Raw genomic sequence first — 19,639 nt, 5'->3', positions numbered from 1 at the left:
ACAGGTTGGTAGAGAGGAGAGGAAGGGAGGGGTGTGAGGAGGCTGTGTGTGTGTGTGTGTGTGTGTGTGTGTGTGCGTGAGTGTGTGAGAGAGAGGTTCCGGGAGAGAACTAGTGAGGCTCTGAATCACAGGAAGAGATCCCCCCCACGCATGCCAGGGAGTAAGGGGGGGTGCAGTGAGGCTGTTGCCATGGAGACAAACAGGAAGCACTCCAGTGACTTCTACAGTGGAACAGGAAGGTGCGTTCATTCAAGGACACAGACAGAAACATACATACACATACACACACACACACACACACAGACACACACAGTCTTTCTCCCTCTCAGCAGAACTTCTAAAGAACATCGCTCAGAGACCCTAATGAGGCCACGTGAGCGCATTGCGCGGCCAAAATGGGATTTATTCAATTAACTTCTGGGTGTCTGCATTTCCCAGTGACCTCCTCAGGAGATCCACAAATGTATGATGACAACGCACTAATCTAGGGAGACTAATGAGAGCTGATTGATTGAATCTATTGAATGTCATTAGTCTCCCTGCAGCCACTTCCAAGCCCTCAGTGGCCAGTTTTCTTTGGGAAGTACTGTTGGGTCTTCAGATACCGCTAGGGGGAAATAAAGCCGTTGTTGCAAATGTTAAGTGGCCTGTGAGATGGAATGATATATATTTTGAAACTGACGAGCTTCAGTTGGTTTTGTTTAATAGAAGATGGTGCAATCTGCCCCCATGACTGTATTTCATGACTGTTTCATAACCATGAGGGTGACAACTTCTCAACACTGAATGTGTGGTTGTGATGCACTACTACTAGGTGTGGTTGTGATCTCACTTGCACAGATCTTGCACACTGCACACAGCCACCAGATCACAGAGTACACATCATTTCACAGAAAGGTTTATTACAAGTCCAAAAATATCACATGAATCATTTCATGTCGAGTGTTATTAGGTTATTTACAGTAATACACTTACCGGCGTATGCCATGTTCTTAGGGTTTCCATAGGGTGTCCCGGGCTGGACGGGACTATAAACGGGGTTCATAGTGGAAGACAGTCTATTCTTACTGCAAGAGACACACAGACAGAGAGAGAAGGAGGTCACATAAAGAGACAGAGTCTCTACTGAAGTCTCTGCTGCTTCAAAGGAGCTCCATTGTGTACCGACACATAAAGTGAAAACCTGAAAAAAGAAGTGCATGGACATCTGTCCTATAGACATACACAGGCAGACTCCCAAACACACACACATACATCTAGTGTGATTTAACCACTCACATACAAACACATTAACACATACACTTACACACAGCTCTCACATTGTCTTTGGGGAGAATTTGCATTCCTTGGCTCTAAAAATGCTACAGGGATTTGGGCACATGGCTCGATAACAATCTAAGAACTGAGCCAAAGGGGGGATTCTGGTCATTTTTGAATAGAATACACTAATCCTGAAAACAAACAGAGGAAGCGCACAATGGCATATCCCACAAGCCTCAGCTATCACAGGGGCACCATAGCAACCAGCTGGGCTCACTGCATGTGTGCATTTATGTGCGCGCAGTGTGCCTGCATGTGTGTGTGTGTGCTTTAGCCCCAGAGACGCTTGTAGCATTAAGAACATCACCCCAAGGAGGGAAGGAAAAGTAGGAGGAAGAAAGGGAGAGAAGAAACACAGAGGAAAGGCAGAGAGCTGCATGCAAAAGCCCTGTACTCAGGATCAGCAATGTTAAGGGCTGATGGAGGGCAGGACCTCTGAACTCTTGAAACCCAGAAAGAGAGAGAGAAAAACAAAATAGAGCAAAAAAAAAACAGAGAAAGACAGAGAGAGAAAGAGAAACAGAGAGAGAGAAACGATCACATACACAAGAATGGAGCACAGCTGTGTTTGAGTGAGAGTGGGCAGTGGCAATGGAAGGTGCTAGCTTTGGCACTGGTACTGTGCATGAGGTGGGCATATGGAGCAGGGGTGGTGAGACAGCACACGTCACATGATCGTCCCTGTCAGCTCCACTCATGAGTGGGCAAGGTGATATGGCAAAGAGCATGGACAACAGACACACATACCGACATACCGACACACAAACACACACATAAACACATCTTCAAGCACACACATTTGCTAAACATTTTAGAATGTTGATCTAATATCCTCATCACTGTAGTGTAGACGCATGGGGAAGACATTTTTAACACATTTATATTCTTTATACATAACACAAGCAACATAACACTGATCTGGAAACTCAGCCTGGAAACTCAAAGAGAAATCAAGGTTATCAGTGTATAGATTGTGCAACTGTTTTTATTGGCCAAGGTCCTGGGTAAACCCTTTTAAAGTGTTGATATCTGAGTGTGTGCGGATTGTGTTTTGACCTGACCCACAGTATCCTTCAGGTCTGCAAATGCCATTGAAACTGAACTGAAGGTCATTTTGTTAATGTCTGAGGGCCAGGACCAAGGCATCAGTAAAGAAAAAGAGAGAGAATGACAGTGTGAGAGAGAGATACAGAAACCATATATTTGCACTGATAAACATCCTTTCACTTACTCCACCTCTTTCACTCTGTCACTTTGCAGTTAGCCCTGGTGCAGTGGAAGTGTGCTCGTGTGCTGAGGTGGGGTGGGGGCTCGGGGGCTGGAGCCTGCATCTGGACTCACCTCCTCTCTGCGTCATGTGACCAAAGCCCCCAACCCACAGTTATCTCCCCAGCAACCAATCCAGCAGAGTGCATCATGGCCAGCAGTGACAAATGCTTTTGTGTATGTTTGTGAAGATAGGCTATGTGTGTGAGTGTGAGTGTGTGCGTGTGGCTTTGTGTGTGTGTGTGTGGTGCGGTGTCGTGCACTACACTAACCTCTTCAGGTTCTGACTGGTGTCTGGTTGGTACAAGAAAGTGAATTTGTCAGTGGGGTGCCCGCTTGCCATTCTCAGTGGGGGGAGGAAAGGCTAATGAAGGAGGAGAAGGAATGGATATGCAAATCTGAAAAATAAAAACCAAAGCAAAGAGATCAACAGAAAACAAGGGAGCAAAGGCAGACAGAGAGAGCAGAGAGAGAGAAGGGGGGATAGAAAGACAGAGAGCAGAGAGAGAGAGGGAGAGAAAGAAAGATAGATAAATAGAGAGAGAGCAGAGAGAAAGAGCGAGTGCGAGATCATGATTATAACGGACAGATCATAAAAGTCAAAACAGCAGCGCAACAGCAAAAGCTAAAACAACAATATGACATATCACAACAGCGAAGCAAAGCAAACAAGCAAGAGAGGGAGTGAGAGAGAAAAAAGATAGATAGATAGAAAGATAGATAGATATAGATATATAGATGGATAGATAGGTAGATAGACTGATAGAGACAGATATATAGATGGATAGATAGGTAGATAGACTGATAGATATAGATAGACAGACACTAATAGATAGGCATATAACATAGACAAGAAAGATGAAGTCCGAGAGAGATGAGAGATAGCGAGCACTACACTGGGAGGTGTTGAGAGGACAAGGCGGACAAAGAGTGAGAGATGCCGGGAGAGAGCAAACAGCACAGGAAACAGCATTACAGCAACTATGACATGCTGCGAGCAGCATGACCAGACCAGCAGCGTGAACCAGAAGCACACTAACACGACTGCAACACCTGTTACTACGTCCTTTTGCCAGCTATGCCATGGTCCAGTTCCCGCATCTTCAAATGGGTCAGTGCATGTTTGTGTGTGTGTGTACATGTGTGTGTCCATACAGTCGTGAGTATAATGTCTTTGTAGCTTTGCCCTCAGACTGCATTCTTGTGCAGCTCAATAATGCTGTCAGCTCTTTTGAGACAGCCCCCTTGGTCGTAAATCTCAGGACCGAAGAGTGGCTGTGTCAACCACCACAAAACAGAGCTTATATAACAAAATACTTACAGAATTGGCATCAATGTTTAAAGCCAAGTATACAGCATTGGCACTGTGATATGAAATGACGTCGCCTAAAACAAATGATGCCACAATACCCAAGGAAGAATTACTGTGGTAAAAATGTTGTTAAAATGGGTCCAGAATGCCTTTAAGACCAGCGAGCCACAGTGGAAACCGATACTGGAATGTGGAGGCAAAAAGCTGTTAACAGAAACCAACGGAGAGACAGCGTAAAGGAGGAAGGGTACAGCTGTTACTGAAAGTCACTCGAACAATCTCAGGCTCCACTACCAATCTGCATGCCTGTCGCTTGAAGTATCAATTCTAGCTCTCTTGTATCATAAGTATCTATGGCTGTCTGTGTGTCTGTGAAAAATAATGAGAGAGGGCAGACGTGAGATAACATTTCATACTCAGTATATATTCAGTACATAAAACTTGCATGAAGGCTGCATGAGTGGCATTGCACAAAAACAAATCAATGGGAAGCTGATGTAACAGAGAGAGGGGGAAGGGGGAAGAGAATAAATGATGCACCAACAGAGAGGGGGGGAGAGAATAAATGATGCACCAACAGAGAGGGGGGGGGGGAGAGAATAAATGATGCACCAACAGAGAGAGAAGATGGTGGACTGTGGGGAAACAGGGAGACAGACAGAGTTAGAGCCAACACCAAGAGACAAAGATGGAGAGAGAGAGAGGGAGAGAGTGAGGGAAACAGAGGCATAGAAGGTGTGGGTATTAATGTGCGTGTGCACGTGGAAGTGTTTATTGGCCGCCTCGGCTCCCGTTCTGCTCCGAGGACTCTTGGTGATTAATCAGTCCCTGACAGGATCACCTTGTGCTGTTTGTGAAGGATGAAGGTGCCCCTCTCTTCTCCCCCTGACTGCTGAAGCCATGCTCAGATAGGGCTGATTGAGCGCTGTGTCTCTTAATATTCGCAGCTGCCGAGGCCTACGGGAATGACTGGAGAAGATGACTAGTGTCGTTAGAGAGACTGCCATGCTCTCAGTAATAGCACAGATAATTAAGAGCAGGTTCATTATGTGAGACTTAAGTCATTCCAGTATTGTGCAAAGATTCACTTTATATTGATCTACTTACTCATTGACTGCAGCATGGAAATAGCGAACAGAGTAGACAGGGAATGCCTTTCAGAGGATTGTCCCAGGCTTGTTTTAATGTAAGGAACATGTGCTTTATATTACATCATTTCAGCTCTGTTGCAGCTGTTCCCTGTCACCCCCCACCTTAAACTATTTTCATAGAGTGGTTATCAACAGACATAACAGAGAGAGAAACTCCCAAAGACTGACTCTACATCCCAGACCTCAAAAGAACTGCCTCAGGGTATATTATGTGTCCTTGTGTTGGGTGTGTACGTGTGTGTGTGTGTGTACCAGAGTTCCCAAAATGGATTCAAACATCACTGAAATACATTATTCTTATCAATAACCATGCTATCCTTGTGTTATTTGTTTCTATTCATGTGAAAGTCATCCAGGGAGATGCTAACACAAGCTAACAAGTTGCTAGAGGATGTTGATATAGAGAGAAAACCGAGAGAAATAGACTGAAATAAAGATTGCACATACACAGAAGACATAGCCCGAGGGCAGTGGATCAAGCCTATAAATATAGATCCAGCTCTCCTCTTCTGCCACCTACACATACAATTGCCCAGACTGCGGGCACACTCACAGAACGTTGCCTACTCTCTCTTCTCTCCAACCGCACGCCCAGCAGCACAGAGCACTGCCCTCGGCTAACCACTCTGCCAGAGTAGATGAATCAATAGGCACTTTTTCCTCCGGAAATACTCCTCAGAAAAAACACTGCCATGAGGGTTCTGTCATGTATATGGCTTTGTTGGTGGAGAACAGTCACAGGACTTATGCCTACATGCTTTATCACATGTGGTACAGAGGGCTCACACAGAAAACTATGACAATATTTAGCATACCCGGGGCACAACATGACAGCCCTTACATTCACCAGAGAGGTGAGTATGCCCGTAAGTGCAGCACATGCACGCACACACACACACCAAGTCCTATAACCAAGAGACAATCAACAATTCACATCTACAAATGTAATATAATGTGTAATCTACCTTTTGAATTGTCATGCAAAGCAGCCTAACAGTCCTATTCATATTGAGACACCAAGACGGTCTGTCGCATTCAGCAGGAGCATCAGTAGCTGTGTGCCTAAGGGTGCCTGTGGAGCAGCTCCTGTGTTATTCAGGTCAGAGCTGGAGCCAAGCTCTCTTCCTACAGGCACGCTCACATGAGAGCAGCAGGGAGGGCAAAATGGCCGCCTGTGTGCGTGTGGACAGAACTGGTGTGCGTTTAAACTTTAATGTGCAGATATGCCAGTCGGCTTCATGAGCTCTGACACATGTACACAGAACCTGCAGTGTGAGGCTGAGGTTCATTAAAAACAGGAGGGGGAGAGTGAGAGAGTGTTGATATGACAGTTACAATGATTGAGCATTGTGCTTGCAGTGTGTGAGGAGGCTGCAGCATCTTACAGCCAGTGATTGTTATATCTCTCTTACTGTATTAATGCCAACCGTCCTCTCTCCCTCCCCCTCTTTTCCTCATTTCAAACATTCCTCCTTTATTCTCCATCCACCCACTCAATCAATAATCACCTCTCTGCTTCCATTTCACATCAGGACCTAGAGCATTCTCGTTCACCATTCTTTGCTCCCTAGATCCCTCCGCCTTTGCCTATTTCTACGGATAAACTCTCTCACTCCCGTTTTTATCGTCGTGGATCTGGTGGCGCAGAAGAGAACAATGCTGCAGTGCCCTTGAGCTCCTCTCAACAGCAGTAGCGGTAACGACCGCACAAATGTTGTGGCTGCCTCAACATTACACAATTCAGCGGCCTGTTTTTCAAAGTCGACACTGAAAGGTGTCGTCCATTTTAGCCCCGTCTTGTAATTATACATTCAAGTGGCGCGCGCTCACGCATCCGCATTCTGAATCTATCCAAGATTCCGTCTTTGATAACAGAATACGTAGCATTTTACAGGCATAGATAATAACTTCATAGGCTAAGATAATAAGGATAAGACAAATGACTTTAAACGTTGGATACTTCCTCCCCGAAACTCTTGTTCAAACAGAAACAAACAAAGACTATTGGATATTAAATGAACTGTGCCTCCGTTGGAAGAACATTATGCTCCTGATAAGTAGCCCATCTGTGTCCTACGCAAGCATTAGCTTTGTCCGTTAGTTGCCTACATATTTTATCAAATGGGTTGATGATGAACATGCATGAATTAGTTTTAACCAATATCCATTCCATGTGGTAGCCTACACTTCCCAAGGCATAGCATGCATTATTTACGGTTTGTATGAGCTATTTCTGTGTGCTGCCCATGAGCTTGCCATTGCTATCAGTTCTCGACAACCCAAGCATTAGTGACGGAACTATAGGCTATTTTATTGCTGCATCGAAACAAAGTAGCCTAACACGTGATGCATTCTCTCGGAGCATCTGAAACCTATACACGAGTAGGCCTATTTATGTAGTCGGGTCCATCAAGCAGGGCGCTTAGCTGTGGGCTTGCTTTTTGACACCGCTCCAAATTGAGTACGTGAACAGGTGGAGCGTATGAGCCCGTAAGTAATGATTGCTATGGTGCATTCAGGGCACCTCGGAATGACAAGGACCGCCCCCATGGCTACTTTGTTTTTCCGACAGCAAGTGTTCATGTGCTTTGCCATCAGAATGTGTGACAAACACGGATGCCACAACAAAGGTTAAAACATACACTCACTAATCCTAAACAAACAACTGTATTTGCTTAAAATATAGTGTAAGATGCTCGTGAAAGAAAGATATGCAGCTTTCAAGTGACAAAAACGGCAAATTCTCAAGTTCACATTAAAACTGTTGGACATGAAAGGCCACACGGACTACAAACGAACTACAACGTGACGACAAAAGTGATGACGAGCCCCTAACTGGGCAACTCTGTTAGCAAAATCTAGCCCCAGTTTCCGACCTCTGACTCACACATTAATTAAAACATCATCATTGTTAAAGGTTGAGAGGTTGAACACAATGCATACTGGGATGGAAGCAATGCTTACTGGTTAGAAATTCTGTCCGACTTCTGTCAGCCGGGGAGGGACTTACCACCGTGACACCATGTCACATGGCCTTAAAATATCGCAGGAGTCTTAGCCATGGAGGTATTATATATAAATGGAGAGAGTGACTAAGTCCCGCCCTCTATATAAATGAATGGCGGAGACTAGGCTAGTAAATCCGGCCAATTCATAGTCCATGCCATCTTGAACACTGGGGTTCGGATCCAGCGCCAGTCGGCTCTGACCATGCGCCAAGTTACAAAGCTGGAAATGACGCGATGGACCAACGTCCGATTTTATTGGATATTCTGTAAAAGAGAGTCGTCCTCCAGTAAGAGGGTGGCGATAATGCACATAAAGTCCTTGCCTCATAACAAGAAGAAGAAAAAGTTGCTCGGGAACGCGCATGGAGTCCGAGTGGAGTCGCCCTGAAGCGCAACTTAATTTAATTGGATAACAGCGGCTCTAACTTAGAGCGGTCTGCCTGCTGTCCTGCTGCAAATATGCATTCGAATATGACGTGAAATATCCGTAGTCGAACTATAAATAAACTATTCGGTTTTTAGTCCCAAGTGTAGCGCATTTTTACAGTCTATGATTAGTTTGTTTTTTATTTTATTGTTTGCCATCTCATAGGGTGCTCTAAACGTATTCTAGCGTTGGCCCATGACCAAATCAAGCCAATAATAGCCAGTAGCCACAATAATGACTGGAGCCAGAGCCCTCAATAGCCACCCTGTTTTGAAAATAATATTGAAGATATTCAATATTATTGAAGATAGTATTGAAGATAACACACAAAACGGTCAGCCTGAGCGGACAATTACAACTCATCTAAAATGTGGTGTCTTTACTTTGAGTTATTGTGAGACATGCGTTTTGTTTGGAGCGGCATACCAGGCTATCAAACGCAGACGATTTTCGGTTTTGGTATGGAATTTAATTTACTTTTTGACTTTTATTATATAGTTAAATGTTGAGACTGATGGGCATTTAAATCTAGAGGGTATTTGATGATCACTGTAAAGTTTTGTGTAATTGAAAAAGTGTTGGAATTTCCAGCTGTTTATTGCGAGACAAGGGCTTTCCTTCATTCATTGAACGTGCGCGGTGCTCTAATGGAAACCTTATTGCATAGCGAAGTAGCCTAAATTATTATGCATGGTTTATTAAATTCGTATGGAATGCCTCGCGGCAATAATTGTGTTTAAATGTAGTAGCCTAGTGCTTCAGCCTCTGGCAAGCTCCAAAGGGGGCGGCTATAGGTTGAGGGCCTATGTTTAGGCTATGTTTGTTCGGGACAAACAACAACGAAACAAGATCAATACAATTTTCTTTATTTGTCATATGATGGATAAACAACCATAATATGCACGTCTTCTCATAGGCTCCTCAAGAAATACGCACTGAATAACGTTTGGCTGTAGCCGCCGGATAGGTACCCGCCCACCAACATGTACGTGCATGAGAGCTCGTGCCCAACACAGATTTTTGTGCATGGAGCTGGTTCCAAATGCTCCATGCAGCGCCATATTTGAAAATGGCGTATGCTAACATGCCGAAGCTAATCTGCACGCTCTTGACCCCCTGGTCTTAGCCTGCAGACAGATCTTGCAGTTGCCTTCCATGAGCTGCACGAGCTAAAACACGCCCTCATGACGTCAGTTCAAAGACGTGAGAGGGCCATTTGGGAGGAATCTCCTCATGACCATTTTGACGGGAGTCTCATGCTGTTTCCTTATGTTGGAGTATGCGAAAATAAACAGAAATCGAAGGGATACCTTCTTATATGTGATTTCTGCAACAATGGTAGGCTAGCCTACTGAAAACGTTTGGATATTCTGTTATTTTCTGCTGTTGGCTAAATAGATAGACACACATATAGGGAAAACACTTGATATTGAGTTTATGTGCTACAATGCAGGCCTGTTAACTGTATGACAACAGTGGTTTATTTAAACTACATCATAAGAATTTATTTAGTCAGTCATCTTGCTCATTTTAATGAGTAAGAATGAAAGTTCTGCTGTATTTATTGCAAACAAAATTCTGCGATATCTCCCGTGAGTCACGTCAGGCAGACTGTAGCCTGTCTGTCCGGGATGAGCTGCCCTCTGTTTTAGCTCCTCCCGGCTAGCCTCTGAAGATCACGTTTACGTAGAAAGCCAGACCAAGTCAGATCTGCCTCAAGTCGAACACGCCTAATGTGTGAGTCAGAGGTCGGAAACTGGGGCTAGATTTTGCTAACAGAGTTGCCCAGTTAGGGGCTCGTCATCACTTTTGTCGTCACGTTGTAGTTCGTGTGTAGTCCATGTGGCCTTTCATGTCCAACAGTTTTAATGTGAACTTGGGAATTTGCCCTTTTTATCACTTGAAAGCTGCATATCTTTCTTTCACGAGCATCTTACACTATATTTTAAGCAAATACAGTTGTATGTTTAGGATTAGTGAGTGTATGTTTTAACCTTTGTTGTGGCATCCTTGTTTGTCACACATTCCGATGGCAAAGCACATGAACACTTGCTGTCGGAAAAACAAAGTAGCCATGGGGGCGGTCCTTGTCATTCCGAGGTGCTCTGAATGCACCATGTCTACCACCCCCACCACACCCACACAACGCCAAACTTGGATCGTCACCATGGAGACAGCGCTGCCGCATCTATGTTGTTGATTCAAAGACACCTTCATGGTAAAGCAAGCATTGTTTGATAGATATAATAGCATATTTTTGTGGTGAAATGGACTGATGAAGAGATGCTGAAGAGATGTATTTTATGTTTAAGCTGTCAGACAAGACTGAAAATGAGGAGTAAGGCTGGCCTCTTTCCCTCAATGTCCTCCTGAGACCCTCCGGCACGTGCACATACAGAACAGCATACACACACACACACACACACCAAACGAGCCCAATGGTATACAAACACTTTGAATAAAACATGGCCGTCAGAGTGAACATGGAGCAGCAAGCAAGAGTGCCCCAGGGCTAGACCACAGGGGTAGGTCCCAGGGTGATAGAGACAAGGAGAAAGCAGACGTGAGCATCCAGGCCAGAAGGGCCCTTTACTGAGAGTAAGACCCATCTGTTTCAGGAGCTTAGGGGTAGGCTGAAACAGCACCTGTGAGCATTGCTCATAGACAAAAAAAATGAAACACGTATGTATATGTATGTATGTATGAATGGAAGGAAGCATAGGTGGACTCCAGTACACACAGACATGCATGTACACACACACACACACACGCAACCTCAAAAATCCATCATTCATCCATCACTTACAGTTATGGGTAAGTCATGTAATCTTTCTCCCATAAATCTTGTCGCGGCTGTGGAGAAGAGAGAAGTCAGCATCTCTCTCCATTCCCTGCTTCTGTCACCCTCACACTCTTCTCTTATTTGTATCCTTCACTCTCATGAGGGTTAAGGAGGTCTGACAATAGATCATAATGATTCTCACTCTCTTTTTATCTTTCTCTCTCCCATAGCTCTATATAAGATATGAGTGGACGGCGGGAGGCCATTTTATGCAGGATGAATGTGGGAGTTTTCACCTGACACAACAGGAATATCAGTGTGTCAGAGAGGAAAATAACATCCATGGGGGAAAAAAAACAAGCTTCCTCTTGTCACTCCAAACTGGCAGCATCAGCTATCACTACCCCCTCTCTCTCCTTCAGAGCACTCACAGATACAGAACACACACACACACACACACACTCAGCAGAGAGAGAGGAGGAGGGAGATGACTGTTTTACTTCCTGCTCTCATTACCTGAATAATTAAAATCTCTCTGGGTCCTGAGCATGTTAGAGAGACTCTGTCTGTGTGTGTGTGTGTGTGTGTGTGTGTGTTGTGTGTGAATCAGCACAGTGGAGTTTGAAGCGGAGCAGCAGTGGGTCCCTGCTGTGTAACTTGTGTACACAGTAGGGATGGGAGCAGCAGAAGCGCTGGATCTGGCTCCTGTACACTGAACACTGGCACGCTGCGGGACATGCCGCCCCCCGACCTCGGCCCAAAACCAAACACAGTGGCACCTCAGCACGCTTTTCAGCCCCAGCTGTGGGAGGCTGCCGTCTGTCCTTTGATGCCTATAGAATGACCCACAGAGACAGTGGCTGGGTCCTGTGGAACTATCGCCAAAAAAAATTAGGATGTGAAACTGATAACTTCAGTTCTAAGGCTTTGCAATGCTGGGGGCCACAGGGTCCTACTACGCTCATAGGCGGCATGATCAATAGGCTTAGAGCGGGTAAGCTTCTCTAAACTCAACTGAGAAAATGCTTCGCAAAACACACCAAAGTAAAGACTTCTGCTTATGATATGAGCGCTTTATTGTTACACTGCAGGCCTACCCCTCTTGCGTACAATCAATATAATGGTAATGTCTGAATGCTGAGCAACTGAATGCTAAACTGCACATCAGTTTCCTACAATCACTACAAAAGCACCACTGTTAGTCAGTAATGTCAATGCTATTGCATTGTAATATCAATTAAAAATTAATTCAATTCATATTAGCCACTGGGTGCATTGATATTATCAACTTCTGTTTTTGGATTTTGATTAAATCAATCAGAAGCAATATTGTTATTTATTAAGTGTGGACCTCTATCATGGCCTACCCAAACCTGACACAACATCTGTGCCTTTGTTACTGTACTTGGTAATGAATGAGCACAATGTAGACTGCTTCTTATTTTGAAGGGTAAGTAGTAGGTAGGTAAGTGTGGTATTGTCTCCTGATTCCTGTGGCTAGGATAATTTTAGAGGTAGGTTTGCAACTAGTCCTCACTTCCATGGAATTTACATAGGCAAAACCCAGGTTATCGACATAAGAGCAGGTGCGAATGTTATACCCATGGGTAGGTGCTTGTGCATCAACTGTCCGTTATTGTATCGATAGTACTAAACACAGACACTGGAGACTGAGAAGAGCACATTTCAGTCTTAGATGCTCCTGTGATATTTTGCCATATTAGAGGGCAATGTGCTCTAATGCAATCCCTCTCCTTTGCCCAAAGGGCCCACAGTGGCTGCTTAATTGCACCTGACAAATGAGGCCCTCCACCAGATCTAATTTCTCAAGTTCTAATTCAATAAAATCCAGTCAGACTCACACACAGTTTGCATACGTATGTTTAAGAAAAAAATGTCGGGGTGGCGGTGCAATAATGGGAGAGTTCATCAATCTTCAAGCCTGCCATGTTGAATTACACTATATTAAGGGAGAGCTGCCTGGCCACTGACAGCAACAGTGGTCACTGGAGCTGGAGCGTGGGCCTGTGTTTCAAGGCCAATCACAACAAGTGACCATGCTAGAGTTCACCAGAGTTATGGCTCCTGAAAGCAGTAGAGGGTGGGGCATTGGAGGATGAGTGGGGAGTGCCCCCCACCTCTGAAATGTCATTGTTTTAATGGACTCATGAGGGCTTTCTTTTTGACTATTTCTCTAACCGTTTGCCGAAAAAAAAGCCCCATTCTTTCTTAAAGCCGCCTTTCAGCCCGGCATTACCTCTGCTTTGTAAAGACCATTATGCTTCAGACAATTGAGGCAAAACCAACACATGCGGGGGAGATGCCTGGACTGCATTCAGGGGAGTCCTTCCACTCCCCTGTCGCCACAACAAGAGCACCATGTCAGCGATGGACGCACTCTTTCACTCATCCTTGCCAATTATTCCCCCTCTCCCTCCCTTCATCCAACACCTCCAATCGGGGAGAGAAAGGCTGAGGAGTGTGAGGGGGGAAGGGTGAAAAGAGAGGCCCTTCATTCTAAGTGTCAAGTCATCCTCCCCTCCCCCATGTCAAATTCTATCCATCCATCAATTTAGCTTTCGTGAACTGAATGTACATGTTTTTTTTCCTCTTTCCTGGTGGGGTGATTGCTCTCAGCAGTTTCAGCTGGCCCTAGCGAGAGGAAAAGCACCTCAAACCAATTTAAGAACAGTGATCCTGCGGCTTAAACACACCCGCCTCCACAGTGCGAATCAGAGTATGAGACATATCTGACTGTGTGTATTTGAGTGAGTGAGGGTGAGCGAGAGAGAGAGCAAGAGAGAGAGGGAGGGAGGGGGAGAGGGAGAAAAAGAGGGAGAGTTGAGATGCAGATTTTAGATATACATCTATACTATACGATTGAATACTGTGGTCCAGATATGATTTTGATAGAATCATTCTGGCAGCACATCTGGCAAACATGATAAGACATCAAAGTTACACACACTGTCACAAACAAACAGAGAGAGAGAGACAGGGAAAGAGAGAAAGACACACACACATCAGCAATGGCACTTTGCAATGTATGCTGTATTTTTAAACGTGTCACCCTCTTTGCGGTGAAGGGGTTCAGGACTTGATGATGGCAGGTGGCTTTGCTACATGACCCAATCACAATATGCTAATCATGGCAGTTCAGCCCTCAGCCACCCACTCCTAAAGTACCAGGGCAGGCTCCTCCAGCAGGGGGCCAAAGCCTGTGTGTATAACAGTGAGTGAGCTGAATGGGAGCAGAACCCCCCACCCAACACTCCCCCAATCTTAAGAGCGATTACACAATGGAGGCCTCCCATCCTCCCTATTGAGCATCTGTTTCCCCAGGTCCCCAGCGAGCAACCAGTTCTACGTCTATACGTTAGCGTTACATAACTCAATATGCTCATTAAGCAGCACAACACCAACGCTTAGCTAACACGAGTGCTGTAAACAAAGACACACAACAGGACACAGAGAGCCATGTGTAAAGAAACTTTACATCTATTCTACTGCGCAGATGGTTGACCTCTGATGTGTGTGTGTGTGTGTGTGTGTGTGTGTGTGTGTGTGTGTGTGCGTGTGTGTGGTGTCAGAAATAACAGCCCTGGTTTGGGGAATCTGCATCTGTTGGATCACACTGACCCCATTATGCCTAATTTGCTCCTCGGCGATCACATGAGAACATCAAACAAAGCAGGAGGTTGTTAGGCTAGACACTTATTCCAGACACATATCAAATCATAGCTGCATGCACACAAACACACACCAAAAATACAGTCATGGTGCGTGGCCTGGACTGACAGTTAGTCTTTGTGACACTGGAGCTCATGTGTATAGCCATACTGTGCTGACTTCTTCCTCCTTCCTAATCACTGTTTAGTATACATCTGTTTGCAGCTCTGTTCAGCACCCTGTCTTCATACGCAGAGTTGACAGGTGCTAGCTGTTTTACATGGCCGACAAGGACTTTGCCACTATAGGAACAAAGAAAACAGGTCTGGTCCATACGGTCACGTCTGATCCCAAATATAGCTTCAACCTTGGCACGCGCTACATTCCTTCGTTCATAAATTGGGGCCATTGCTGGTGGTGTCTCAGAACTTGGACATAGAAGCCATGCCTGTTGAACAAAGTGTTATTCACTATTGTTGTCTAATGCTTAAGTGACCACAACATATGTTAGTTGACAACTAAGTTTTCCTGTGTATCAATAGTAATGTATTGTGATGGGAAAGCCCATGTTGGTTGGCACTTACATTTAAGACACCTGAGACAGAACCCATGACCTTGGCATACAAAGTGCCATGTTTAGTCACAGTGATACCAACTGCCTGCACTCCCCTCCCTCACTTAGATATCCTGCTTCTCTTGACAACCTTCCATTACCATCAGGGCTGTAGTGGATGCTAAATGCAAGTAAACGCAGTTCATCCACCTCTGAAATTTCAGAAATAGAGTTTATCCACCTCTCAAAAGAGTTTATTCACCAATTGTAACTTTTACCATTCAAAAATCACACTGTTTTATCCACATTCACAATATGTATACTCATCAACACTTTAGGAACCATTTAATACCACTGGCATTGTTATAAACATTGGACAATAACCTCCACCATCATCAAACATGTTTTGAATGCCTTTTTCAAAAATCTGATATTGCATGGCATAGTCCACCTTACCGTCACAGAAAATCACAGAATTCATAGTTTACCCACCTCTTATTGTACCACTACACCCCTGATTACCATGTTATTACAACACTTCCCTACACTGAACATTCAGAGATTGACTTTCCTCATTGCATCTGCGAGAAGCAGTGCAAATTTGAAATTCCTCCAAGTTTCTGTCAAAGCAGAACCTGTCATGGTCTAGCACCAGATGAAGCACCACATTTAAGATGAGAGCTCATCAATTATGAATGCGACAGAGCTCCCATCACATGACATGCAGAGCAACCCTTCCAGTTTCCCAGAATGCATCAGCAGCATCACAGCAGTTACAAAAGCTTAAGAAATGAGGAAATGGCCCTGATTTAGATCTTGCCCTACCTATTTGCCTAAAATATGAAAAATCACTAGTCATTCAACCTTACAAAGGTTTTCATATTAAAACATTTAAAGACCTATCTTAAACTTAAATGAAGGGTTCTTTATTTCAGCTCATTTGTGAAATTTGTATTTTCTGGGTGAAAAAAAGTAATTAAAATGATGAAACTATAATTTACAGGACGCACACCTCATTAGACTTAACTACACTGAACATTTCATTTCCTAAAGTGACATTTGATAACAGCCAATATGCCATTCTCACAAAATTAACAAAGTACATATAGTTCATTGTTTGGTGCCAGGTGGTCCTGTGAAATCGATAGTACTACCATGTGAGTCATATTTCAGGTAACAGCGAGAGAGAAAACAGCAGGGGAAAGCTATGATGAAGCCTGGAGGGGGCCTGACAAACAAAGCCATCTGCATCTCCATAAAGGTGCTGAAGCTCTCTTTTAGCCACTAGGGACAAATCCCCCAGAATGCACTGCTATTGTTTATCAGGGGAAACCAACACACCCTGGGGGAGAGCATATTCGAAGTGCCAAAAAGCACTAATAGAAAGGCGGATATACTCACACACAAAGGCAGAAAAGGAGAGGAGGAGTCTCTCACAGATTCCTTCAGTCTTTTCCTCTTTTGTGAACACTAATCACCTTGTATGTAAAAGTAATGTTATCATAGCGGCCACTAAGTCATAAAAGTCATAAGTGATATTACAGCAGAGTGGTTTCACCCATTTCATCCATGTGATAGGGATCTCAAGAAGGACGCAAGCTAAAGATATCATGTCCATGAGGGCATTTCAGCTATACTAAAGAGGATAGCCTATCACTGGAAGACAGTAACACACACACACATACACACACAGGGCCCAGTAATTCAACTACATTCTCCAAGAAGGAGCTAACATACGAATAATATGAATGAGACCGAAGGAACTGACATGCACCTTTTACCTGAAACTAATGTACGTACACGCTAACATGCTAACAAAAAAATATATTTTACTAAAAGACAGTGTTGTGTGAGCCAACAATTAGTGTAAGCAGTGGGAGATGGAGGAAGAGAACTCCTTGCTGCTGGTGAATGGGATTACTGTTGAGATCTCACAGAGCTGGTCATCGCCTAGTGTCCTCATTTTAATTCTTGGCACTGCCGTGACAAAGGACGACAAAGGCTAGTTTACAAACAGGGTGAAGATGTGTCCCCACATCTCTCTCTCTCTCTCTCTCTCTCCACAGTGGACAGAGCTAGCCTATAACAGAGGCAAGAGAGAGAGGAGGGTTGTATATCAGCAACACAGACCACTGAGATGCTCCAGGTGTGGGGAAATGTTGAAGTCCAGTCACATATAAAACTGCAGGTCAGGGCTAATTTATATTCATTACACCATCACATAACACAGGCACCCACAGCAATCTCAAGAATAGGCCTATAGGCTACTGGATTAACCCAATCATGGACTGTTCAGTAGCCTTTCTCTCACTCTGGTTAAAAAGAATGATCGAAAATGATTGGGTAAGAAGACGGCAAATTAGCACTGAGTCTGTTTTTAAAGGGTACAGCCTGCCACTCACTTTAAGTATGGTAAATAATTTAAATAAGACGATGTGTGTTTTCGAGAGCTGCTTTCTTTTTGGCAGAAGGGGTTTAACGCATCACGTTGATGCTCAGTTCCCAGAACGCGCAACATTGACACCAGGCCGGCATCCTACTTGCCTCTTTCACCGGTCCTTTACATAAAAGAAAATAACTTAAATATTTTTAAAATAGGAGGTGAGTATTGAAAGATCTATAGCATACTAAAGAGAAACTTAAAATGTTTGCATCGATACACTGTTTTTATTATTAAATGATGTGAAACAATGTGGCCTATTCGAGCTTTCAGGAGTCTGTTCGGTTTTGCACATCACTACCAAAATGCACATAATTAACTTAAAACCGCAAAAATAGTCCAACTGGAATAGCACATTCAACTACCACTAGTATCTTTTTTTCGTTTCACCCCCAAAGATCATTTGTCACGCAGGCCTGCCTAAATGACATCTGTCTCTTACTTGTATAAATATACTTTCGCAACGTGACAACAGCTGCATTCACCCTTGGTTCCGTAAGCTGCATAATGATCATCTAGGTTTTTAGAAACGGTCAGACGCGCACAAACTACCGACACCATTTTGAAAGGCTGGTTGGCCTTTGCCTGCTGCATGGAATGTAGCTAGCTAAAGATGTATGAAAAGAAGTCGGCACGGGAGACAATTCCGTCGCAGTCGCTTCCATTGACGCTGTCACGTTTTTATAATCGCTCGCTTTCGTGCATCAGTCTTCGCCTGTCCCTTGATTGCTAACGGGAAATCGATAACTGTATCTGTAAACTACCGGAGCAGAACATGCAGTGTATATATGAAGTATAGGTGATTTTTGGATTCGTCCCCTAACTTGCCCTCTCATAACAAACGACCATCGGCGCTATCCCCCCTCCCTACACGAATCATGCAATCTCGGATTTGAACAATTGAAAAAAACAGAAAAGAGGAGAGAGAGAAATCAGCATGTGAACAAGAACATCAGACTTACCAATCAAGCCGAATGATATTGTATTTATTAACTCCTTTATATGTTTCCAGTCTATTTAGATTAGTTAGATTTCAATGTATTTTTCCTCTTTTGCGTAAAAACTGGCGGTTTCCTCCTCCTGCTCGCTCTGCTCTGACGATTTCGGGTTTGCAAGCCGCGTTAGAAACACAAACGTTCACAGACACAGAGTGGGGGATGGGGGATGCCAAAAGCGAAGAGAGGGAGGGAGGGGGCAGGAGAGAAACGCAGTAGCTTGCAAACACAGGGGGAGGACCTTCCTTCCCAGTTCTGACGCAAAACTACATCCAGCTATTCGTGCTCCTACCGCCCTTGAGCTATGCTATATCCATTACTCCGGTATCCAATCAGTAGCACAAAAATGCATGACCAAAAAGCTTTGGATTTTCTGGTAGGATGTGCAGACCCTATTTCCGACGAAATGGGTTTAAACCCTCCCCTGTCTCAGACTGATATAATTCCCAAAGACATTCCAACATAGCCCACAAACACTGTCAAATGACGTAGGGTATCATGATGGCAGAACATGGCATTAGTCGTTACATTTTAATTGTTCTTCGAACACGTCGAGGACAACAGATAGGCCCAGTCCACATGAAGAACATGGTAATGCAACGCTTATAAACACAATAGCCAATGGCAGGGAACATAGACCTATCGGCTTCTAAATGCAGCGCACAATACAATTAGGCGAAGAAATTCAACTGAAAATTGTCAACTAAGTGAGTGGT

At 44.2% G+C, this 19,639-nt stretch overlaps 1 protein-coding gene across 3 annotated transcripts in view; it reads right to left on the bottom strand.

The window, feature by feature from the left end:
- The window catches only part of fam168a (family with sequence similarity 168 member A), a 31,301-nt gene extending 12,215 nt beyond the window's left edge, over positions 1-19,086 (bottom strand). For 2 of the 3 annotated variants that reach the window (XM_048264301.1, XM_048264303.1), the window contains exons 1-3: positions 18,891-19,086; positions 2,859-2,984; positions 976-1,067 (exon numbers count right to left, since the gene is read on the bottom strand). In XM_048264301.1, the coding sequence (XP_048120258.1) occupies positions 976-1,067; positions 2,859-2,929 (163 nt within the window). In that variant the 5' untranslated portion in view covers positions 2,930-2,984; positions 18,891-19,086. The remainder of the gene's footprint in view (positions 1-975; positions 1,068-2,858; positions 2,985-18,890) is intronic. The other variant, XM_048264302.1, reaches the window with a different exon arrangement.
- Between the last annotated feature and the right edge of the window lie 553 nt (positions 19,087-19,639).

The sequence above is a fragment of the Alosa alosa genome, chromosome 15, assembly GCF_017589495.1.
Source record: "Alosa alosa isolate M-15738 ecotype Scorff River chromosome 15, AALO_Geno_1.1, whole genome shotgun sequence".
NCBI lineage: Eukaryota > Metazoa > Chordata > Actinopteri > Clupeiformes > Clupeidae > Alosa > Alosa alosa.
The sequence above is the reverse complement of the archived record's forward strand: the minus strand, read 5'-3'. Positions and strand labels throughout refer to the sequence as shown.